The 10,542-nt window shown below is 36.0% G+C and overlaps 1 protein-coding gene across 1 annotated transcript; it reads left to right on the top strand.

The window, feature by feature from the left end:
- The first annotated feature begins 1,219 nt into the window (after window positions 1-1,219).
- Window positions 1,220-10,180, top strand: INSL6 (insulin like 6). The gene is given in 3 exon segments (XM_036928427.2): window positions 1,220-1,326; window positions 1,328-1,473; window positions 8,777-10,180. Coding segments are annotated over 3 exon segments (609 nt in total). The 3' UTR covers window positions 9,133-10,180.
- Window positions 10,181-10,542: the final 362 nt, after the last annotated feature.

Genomic DNA, 10,542 nt, shown 5'->3' with positions numbered 1-10,542 from the left:
ACTATAGTCTGGACATTAGCTGTTTTTCAAGGAAGGTGATGACAATGATGCTCATCAAATTACATTAATCTTTTTTTAAAATCCTATTGCCAGTATTTATGGATGTCTTTGGGAAAAAATGCAAAGCTGGGGGACCGGAAAATGGAGAAAAAGACAAAGAGGTAGAAGGCAGAAAGGAGAGGGAGGCAAAATAAAACTGTAAAAGGAAGTCATGTGAATGTTACCGACAAATGCCAAGCACCTCTCTGATGCACTGGCATCCTGAAGCTGACCACTCCTGCGACGGCTCCTGACTGCCCCCCTGTGGCTGATGTTACATCCTTCCGAGCCAACACACTCCAATAAAATTAAATTTTATTTTAAATAATAAAGCTGCCTATCCCTACTGCGCTGCACTTCCCTGCCCCTTCCATTCTAATTTTTTTAAATGCTGTTGTTCATAGAAGGCAAATCCTCCAGGGTTCCCTGTCACAAACCAGTTACAATTTGGCAATGTACAATTCTCTATAATATAACTAAAAGAACCATCCCAGTTACTCTGTTCTGGAATTTGAGGCTAAGGCCCATTCCTCCCTGAGAAACTGGTAGGACTTCCCTGAAGAAGCTTTCGGTCTGACTAAAAGGCACATGCACATAATCTAGCACATACATGTTTCCACATAATTGATTGTCAACCACGCGTCAGGCCCTATGATACAGTTGGAAGCAGGAATAGACACAGGCAGTGCCTTCATGAAGCTTGGAGACTCGGGGGAAGAAGTTATCAAACAAGTGCATAAGAAAAATTGTGAACAAACGTACCGATACAAAGACAGTGAAAGAAAAGAGGTTTCTTTGAGGAAGAGACGCTCATTTACCAACCAAGCAAAAAGGATGGGAAGTGCATTCCACTAGAGGGAGCTACATTTTTATGACTTTATCAGTTAACATGGGGCCCTATGTTTCACTTGAGGAGTCTCCCTAACGAGGAAGACAAGAAAAAGTCTCATTTTACGAGCTGGAGCCTTACCTACCACTGTGTGGGAGCCTGGGCAGCTCAGGTGGCCCCAGGTGGAGTAGTCTCGGAACGTGTGAGCTTGGAGTTCTCGCGGGCTCGGCGTTCTCGCAACGTCCGCACGCGCTCAGAAACCCGCCGGGCGCGCCACGTCTGCGGCGATGGTCGCGGACGTAGGTGCAGGCCGGACATCGGGTGCGCGGCGGCCCTGGCTGGGGCCCGGGGATGCCGCGGCTTGGACTCCTGCTGGTTCGGTTCTCCTGTGAGCTTACCGACAGCAGCAGACGCAGGAAGCTGTGCGGCAGGCACCTACTGAAAGAAATCATAAAACTCTGGCAGTGTGAACTGGAGCCATTTCGAGCTGGAAACCACTGTCACACAGATGCTCTTCCAGACATCGGAAGTTGAAAGTTTCATCCCTGACAGACTAGAAAGCTCCCAAACCACTATTCCGATCTGGGGTAGGGGCACAGACCCAGGTAAAAATCTAAACCAAAGGCATGTTTGTTCATTTCTGTAGATTTCTTATCCCTGAATCTACCAGATGGTGGGCTTCCCCCAGGAAATGGAATTTGTGCCTAGTACACAGGTGAATAACAATTTTTATAAACCAGTATATTGAGGATATACAAAACCTCTATGAGGTTTTTGTTTTTGTTTTTAACTTAGAGGAAATAAATGTGCACATAGAAGCCTACACATGTGTGTAAGAACACTGCTTCTTACTTAGCTTTCACTTTCTGGAGTATCCTAGTCACCTGGCAAACTCCCATTTTGTCCTTCAAAGCCTAACTTAGGTAAACGTTTTCCCTGTGAAGTTATTATTGACCCTTTAATACCTGCTTACTCCATTCTTGTTCTACCACAGTATTTAACACATAGTATTTATTTAATTATCATCAGGATTGGCTACATAATTGGCCTAGCTCACTGTATGATAAAAATGCACAACCCCTTGTTTCAAAAGCAGGAAAAGGCCTTTAAAGTTACTAAAATATAAAACTTTTTTGCTTTCTTGGGTTCCATTAGACTTCACTTAAAAGTTCATGTACTTAATACTTCACCTACAAATTCAAAATAAAATTGAGAATTTCAAGACTGCAACAATAGAGCGTTAAACAAAATGCAGAGTCCTTCAAAGCCTTGGATCTCCATATGTAAGTCTCATTCCCATAAGGCCAGACCCATATACCACACCATATTATAGGGACTATGTCATGCATGTTTTTATCTGAAATGCCTAGCAGAGGGCGTAGCACTTAATACATGTGCTTAATATGTGTTGAATTTATACTTAATGCTTTTAAGCAGTCTTTAGGAAAAATATTTTTTGTTTTACATCCATTATTACCTTCCACCTATGTTTTTTACATTCTAGTTTCTAATATAGTTTGCTATTTTAAAAGAAAATGCACTTTATTTATAGGCTGTCCATAACATAGTGTCAGTGAAATCATTGCCTTTTAAAATAATTTGATTTGGACAAATTTCGCAAAAGTCAAGATTTCTGCAATTAAGGAGTAGATGATCATGTCAAAAAAGACGCTAATGTACATGGCTGAAACTAAAACAGTGTGCCTAGCACATTAGGCTCTCATTAACTTCTTTTTAAATGAATGACTAAATGGAATTTACAAGATTATTGCTGTTAAGGGAATGAAAACTTAGAAAGACAAACAATAGAAATCACCAGACTGAATCTTGATCGTTTTCCACCATCAAACCTACCTACATATAAAGTCACTCTATCCTGCTTTTGTAATGGAGGAAGTGTCTCTCTCCAAAGTCGTGCACTTACACTTTAGTTAAATGATTCTCGTACTTAAATGTGCATATGAATAACCTGGAGGAATACCATTACTATACAGTTTCTGATTCAGTAGGTCTGGGGTGAAGCTTGAGAGTCTACATTTTTATAAGCTCCCAGGAGACACTGGTGCTGCTAGTTGGATAACACTGAGTAACAGAGGTCTAGTTTACCTGTCAGTTTCTTTATTTTCTCCAAGATGTGAAAGGAGGATCTTCCCTTCCTACTTCATGTCACGTGGGCCATTTCTTTCACATCAAATTCTGTGCTCTCAATACCTGTACTAGTCAAAATTTTACCTTCAGACATCCAAGTTTGAAGTTGTTATTTTAAAATGAGCTTGAAATCCCTTTTCTTGACAAAGCCTCCTTTGGAGACTATTTTCTTATTTTAAAAAAGGCAGCTTTACAATATGGAGATGCCTCAAAAAACTAAAAATAGAAATACCATGTGACCCAATAATTCCACCCCTAGAAATTTACCCAAACAAAACAAGAACCCTGATTCAAAAAGACATCCACACCCCTATGTTTATTGTGGCACTATTTACATAGCCAAGATATGGAAGCAATCTAAGTATCCATCAATAGATGAATGGATAAAGAAGATGTGGTACATATACACATGGAATATTATTCAGCCATAAAAACCAAAGAAAACCTACTGTTCACAACAACATGGATGGAGCTAGAGGGTATTATGCTTAGTAAAATAAGCCAGACAAAGAAAGACAATATCAAATTATTTCACTCACTTGTGGAGTATAAAAACAAAGGAAAACTGTAGGAACAAAATAGCAACAGACTCACAGACTCAGAGAAGGGACTGGTGGTTACCAAAGGGGAGGGGTTGGGGAGGGTGGATGGGGAGGGAGAAGGGGATTAAGAGGCACTATAATTCACAATCACCATATAGGTAGGTCACAGAGAAGAGAATTGACTCCATAGCATTTTACTACGCTGAAAGACAGTGACTGCAATAGGGGAGGGAGGATTTGATAATATGGGTGAATATTGAAACCACAATGTTGTTCGTGTGAAACCTTCATAAGATTGTATATATATATGATACGTTAAAAAAAAGCATATAAACGATACTTTAAAAAAAAGCGGTAGCTTTAAAACTTGAGCTGATAATGTCTCCTTTGTCTCAGCCGTTATTCATATTCCCCTGGAGGAATAAATGTCATTAATTCAATGAGAAGAGAGCTGCAATGAAACAAGGGTTGTAGGAAAAAAAAATATATCTGACAATATTTCAGAATTGTCTTACCCATTAAATAATTTATTATGGGAATTATGTAAAGGGCAGTTTGCTGAACTGGAAACATCATGTGGCAATAAAGCCATATAGTTCTAAAATAGGTGGAAGAATGAAAAATAGATTTAAGTTACAAAAATGAATTTGTATTAAATTTTTTAAGTTATTAATAAGGAAAGACAAAATTTATTCTGTCCTGTTAATTTCCAATGAATAATTTATAAACTGTAGAAAGTATGTGTTTTCGATATAGAATTCAAATATAGACTATGTAATTATGCCATTTCTTTTGTGTATGAATGTGTCCAGAAAGTGGATTCACTTTTATTTAGTTAGTACCAGCAGAACACATTTCTGTGTTAGAACAAGTCAGTTATCAACAATTTTAATCTTCTGATGGTCTATTTGAGCCTGATACAGGAAAAGATAGTTTGGTATATTAATATTAAAAAATGCTTTCTTTCAGAGCCATTCATACATAACCTGAATCTGAAATTGTGTGCTGCTTGTTAGTAGATCCTGAAGGTATGAGCCATGTCTTCAAGACCTATGTGGCACCATGAAACTAACATCCTATTTCTAAATTCTGGCTAAGCATGGTTCTTCCCAACTCTTAATGCCAGGTGAAATCATTATTGTTTTATCATCAGCTTTTCATAATCCATAACCCCTATTCCAGTTAGATTGGCTGTATTTCTCTATTCTTGGTCTTCATCTCTTTTTGTGTTTTAGATATCATCATCACAATAGTGCTATACAGACCTCTCTATATTAATTCAACAAAATTTGAGCACCTCTTATGTTTACTATTGTATGACATAGTCTTCTTGGTGTTTGGGACATGAGTGAACAGTTTCACTCAGAGGCAGTGAAGCTGCTGCCTTCTTGAAGCCTACAGAACTGTGAAGATAGACAATAAACATAAGTAAATTATACAGTGTGTTAAACGATTAGTCTTCACATACCTCCTTTCTCCACTCTCATTCTCTTCCTCCTATAGGCAGCCATTACAATGTGTTTATTATGTATTTTTGTTTGTATTTTTGCAATTGTGCAGTTTCCTGTGCATATATTTAAAAAATATATCTAAATATTAAAGATCTGTATCTTACTGTTCAACATGTATATTTAATCCATTGCTTCAAACTGCTCCATAATTTTCATATGCATTCCCACATTTTATTATTCTCTTAGAGATGAACACTGAACTATATGGTCTTCAAATCTCTGCCATTTAAATACCACTGCAGTGAACATCATTGTATGCACCCCCTTATGGACCTGTGTGGACATTTGTCTGGGATATATGCCTAGGAATAAAAATGTTGCATCATGAAATATGTATATGCTTAATTTGCTTGAGGTGTGTCAGATTGCTCTATAGAATGACTACACCAATTTATAGTTGAACCACTAGTACATGAGAATTGTTCTCATATCCATGCCAATAATTCACATTATACATTTTTTAACTTTTGACAGTGTGACAGACATGAAATGGCATCTCATTTTTGTCTTAACTTGATCTGGATTTGAGCCCCATGTGCATATTGGCTTTTTGGGCTTCTTTTTTCTGAAAGTTTCCTATTTGTATTTTTTGCCCCTTTTTTTGTTGGAATTGTCATTTCTCAGTTGATTTGTAAGTTATTCAAAATCTAGATACCGTAGTAACCAGTTGTTGGTTTTAGATATTGCAAGTATGTTCTCCCATATGTCTTCTATTGGTCTTGTTTGATAAAGACTTAATTTTGATATAATTAGGCAATTAATGTTCACACTTCTGAAATTTTGTTTTAGAGGTCGTTTTCTGTCACTCTGTTAACTTTATAGTTTTACTTTTCACATTAAGTCCTTAATTCTTTTGAAACTCATTTTTGGTTGTGTTCAGCTACGGATACTATATTAGTTCTCTCAGAAAGTCATATTTGTCTCTATACAAGGAGTTAATTTTCTGAACACCATCTACTAAACAATTTTTCTCCATTGATTTGTAGAGGCACCTTTATTATTATGTGTGCCTGAGATTCCTAATCTATTTAATTGGTCTTACTATTTGACCTTGCATCATTACTAAATTTTTTTTAATACTGTGACTCCATAGGATGTCATTTAGATGAGAGGGAAAGTTTCCAATGCTTTTTTCCCTTCAGATTGAGTAAGCTAATCCTTAACCTTTATTCTTCCATATATATTTATGAGTAAGCTTACTGAACTTTAAAAAAATTCCATCTGGAATTATAACTGGGATGCATGGAATATATAAATTAATTTGAAAAGAATAAACTTTTTAACATAAAGTCATCGCAGCCAAAAGCATGGAATATCTTTGTATTCTAAGAGTAGAATTTTAAGGTTTTCTGTATGAAGGCTGTGTATTGTTGGTTAAGTTAATGCTTAATATTTTGTTTTTGTTGCTAATGTAAGTACTTGCTAATTATACTTTCTAGTTAACGATTGTTAGAGAAATGCAACTGATTTTTACAAGTTGATCTTTATCCAGTAATTATGCTGAACCATCTTAATAGTCCTAAAAATTTGTCTCTATAGATTTTCCTGTCATTTGCCATTGATAGTTTTGTCACTTCCTTTCTAAACTTTACAGCCCTTTTTTTATTTTCTTATAGCATTTGCAAGGTCCTTTAATGCTGTTAAGTGGTGGTGATAATAGGATGTCTTGTCTTTTCCCAATTTTAAAGGGGAATGTATTTAAAATTTCACATTAGGTATAATATTTGTAGGTTTATGCTATCTATATAACCTTTAACAGTAAGAAAGTTTGCTAAGAGGTATTTTTTTAATCATTATAAGTAAGGCTGAACTTTATTAAGGTCTTTTAGGGGCATCCTTTTACATAATCATATGATTTCTCTCTTCATTAATTCAGCAAGTACTTACTAGACATCTGCTATTTATTGGGCACTGCTCTAGACCCTATCAGTGAACAAAATAGACAAGGATCCCTGGTCTCATAGAGCTTAATTAGCAAAAACATTAAATAAGTAAATATTAGAATATAATAAGAGCTATAGAAAAAAGGGAATCGAGATAAGGGAGATCAAGAGTATCTTGTGATACTCCAAGTGTGAATAGTCGGCCCCATTGAAAAGGTGAGATTTGAGAAAGGAGGAGGTAAAGGAATTAGCCAGGTGGATATCTGGCAAAAGTGTTTAGGTAGAGGAGAGAGCAGAGCAAATACACTTCTGCCTGGCTTATACAGCGAACAGTAAGGAGGCTAGCATAGTTGGAGCAGAGAGACTGAGAGGGAAATAGAAGATAAGGTCAGAGATGAAACAAGCAAAATAAAGTAGGAACTTTTAGACCATTGTAAGGCTTTGGCTTTTACAGGGAATCATTAAGTTTAGAACTAAAGCACAGCAAGAGATTAACAATAACTAGCAAAATGGAACATTTCTAACAATATATTGTAATAAGAGTTATGTGACTGTGGTCTCTCTCTCTCTCAAAATATACTATACTCACCTGTCTTCTTCTTGGATGATGTGAGATGATAAAATGTCTGTGTGGTGACATGAAGTGAATTATGTAGACATTGTGGTATGGCATTAGGTCCTTTGACTTTTGACAATACGTCAGGAGGAGGATCATGTGCTTCCAGACTGCAGTTGACTGTGTGTAACTGAAACCACAGACAAAACTGTGGATAAGAGTGGACTACTGTGACCCAATCAAGAAAATGGGCAAAGGATTTGAATAGACATTTCTACAAAGAGGATATACAATAAGCACATAAAAAGATGCTCAACATCACCAGTTGTTAGGTAAATGCAAATCAAAACCACAGTGGGGTACCACTTCACATCCAGTAGGATGGCCTTAATCAAAGAATAGAAAACATCAAGTACTGGTGAGGATGTGGAGCGGTAGGAACCCTATTATATCAGTGATGGGATTTTAAAATGGGGTGGCCACTGTGGAAAACAGTTCAATAGTTTCTCAAAAAGTTAAATTTACCATATGATTCAGCAATTCTATCCCTAGGTATATACCGAAGAGAATTAAAAACATGTTCACACCAAAAACTTGTATGTATATGTGAATGTACATAGCAGCACTGTTCATAATTGTCAAAAAGTGGAAAGTCAAATATTCATTAAATGATAAGTACATCAGCAAATGTGGTTATGACCATACAATGGAAAATTATTCAGCCATAAAAGGAATAACATACTGATACATGCTACAGCACAATTTGAAAGCATTATGCTAAGCGAAAGAAACAAAACACAAACAGCCACATAAGGTATTTCATTTCCAGAACAGACAAATTCTTAGAAATTAAAAGTAGATTAGTGGTTGCCAGGGGCTAGAGAAAGAGGGAAATAGGAGTGAATACTAATGAGTGTGGGGTTTCTTTCTGGGGTGATGGAGGAAACATTCTGGAACTAGAAAGTGGTGATGGTTGCACTACCTCGTGAATATACTAAAAAAAATACTGTATGCTTTAAAATGCTGAATTTTACGACACATGAAATCTCAATAAAAAGTTTTATTCGTGAAAAATATGCAAAAGTTTCTTAGCCTTTTTATAGGAAAACACTATAGCTATTTTAATTTAAAATATATATTGCTTTTGAATAACTTTTAAAATCTGATTTTTTTTTAATCATAAGCTAACTTTAGTATTCCAGTATTATCAAATTTTCAGCTAAAGAAAGATTTTAATAAAGTAGGATTTTTTTCTTGTCTCTCAACAGTCTCTACTTCTGCCTTTCAGGAAGAAGCAATAAACAGTTTGGAGATGCCGTTGTTACCTGAGTATCAGTATAAAAAGACCAACTTGCCACCTGAGATGATAAGAGAATTTTCCTCATTCCAAGATATAGATCCATATATTCATGAGATTGTAGAACTTCAGAAGAAAAGTACAAACAAAATGAAAACTGTAAGCAGTTTGTTTTGGGGGAACTATACCCAAAGAAAACACAGAGGATACTCAGAAAAGTGTTGTCTTAAAGGATGTACAAAAGTAGAACTTAGTATTGCATGCCTTCCATATATTGATTATAAAAACTTAATAAAAGAATCATCAGGTGTGACTGAGATACACTAACCATCATAGAAATTATACTAACCTAATAAAAGCTTAACATATTTTACTTTTTCTTAATTTTTTTGGTAATTGTCCTTGAAGTTTCTCTGCTATGAACAAATCTGAATGTACTTGCAAGCACTTGACAATACTTTTTGGTGGTAATAGGAATCTTAGTGTGTTCTTTGGTGACCATTTCTTCATATATGATTATATTTGAAAAATATAATACTGGAAGTGGCATGATCCATGTAGACATTTAAGAATTACCTGTTCATTCATTGAAACGCTCTTAAGCTGCATTTAAGTTGAATTATGAAATGTTCTACATTCCATTTGTATGACATACAAATTGATCCCCATGACTAGAAGGTTCACTCTAGTGTACCAATATATCTGTCCCAACAACTTAAAATACTAGCCACAATTCCTAGTAGGAGCTCTTACACTGTAATAATAGGTACACTTTTAATTCTGTGAGTTTTATTATAGTAACTGGTCAGAAATCTTTTCACAAGGAATGTCTTTAGGTTGTAAAATCTCTCCAAAATAATCTGTCTTTGAAGATGCTGATATAAGGAGACACTCTATTCTGGCCTGACGGGATAGGGTGCTGACCAAGCTAGCAGTGACAGCATCACGCAGGTTATTGTTAGTAATACAATTATAAAGTCCCATCAAAAGCCTACTGCGTCAGAAACTCTGGGTATAGGGTTCAGCAATTTACATTTTTACAGGCCTTCCAGGTCATCAGAAATAGGTTAAAGGTCAAGAACCAGTGGTAATAGAGTCACTATATGAATATTGCTGAAATCGTGCTATTTATGTGCTTTTATATCTCAATATAGATGTCTTAAAACCAGGTTTTGGTATTTTTCCACTTGATGTCTGCATTTGAAATTTTTAAAATTAATTTTTATTTTTTGATATAATTAATCTACAATTACATGAGGAACATTGTTTACTAGACTCCCCACATCACCAAGTCCCCCAATAAACCCCATTACTGTCTCTCTCCATCAGCGTAGTAAGATGCTGTAGAATCATTACTTGTCTTCTGTGTGTTGCACAGCCCTCCCAGTGCCTCTCCACATTATACATGCTATACATGCTATTTGTAATGCCCCTTTTATTTCCCCCTGAATTTTCCCTCCCTTCCCACCCATCCTCCCCGGTCCCTTTCCCTTTGGTAACTGTTAGTCCATTCTTGGGTTCTGTGTTTCTGCTGTTGTTTTGTTCCTTCAGTTTTTTCTTTGTTCTTATATTCTACATATGACTGAAATCATTTGGTATTTGTCTTTCTCTGCCTGGCTTATTTCACTGAACATAACACCCTCTAGCTCCATCCATGTTGTTGCAAATGGTAAGATTTGTTTTCTTCTTATGGCTGAATAATACTCCATTGTGTATATGTACCACATCTTCTATATC

This window comes from Manis pentadactyla, chromosome 3 (genome assembly GCF_030020395.1).
Source record: "Manis pentadactyla isolate mManPen7 chromosome 3, mManPen7.hap1, whole genome shotgun sequence".
NCBI lineage: Eukaryota > Metazoa > Chordata > Mammalia > Pholidota > Manidae > Manis > Manis pentadactyla.
Note: the sequence above shows the minus strand (reverse complement) of the source record. Positions and strands in the feature narration are given on the sequence as shown.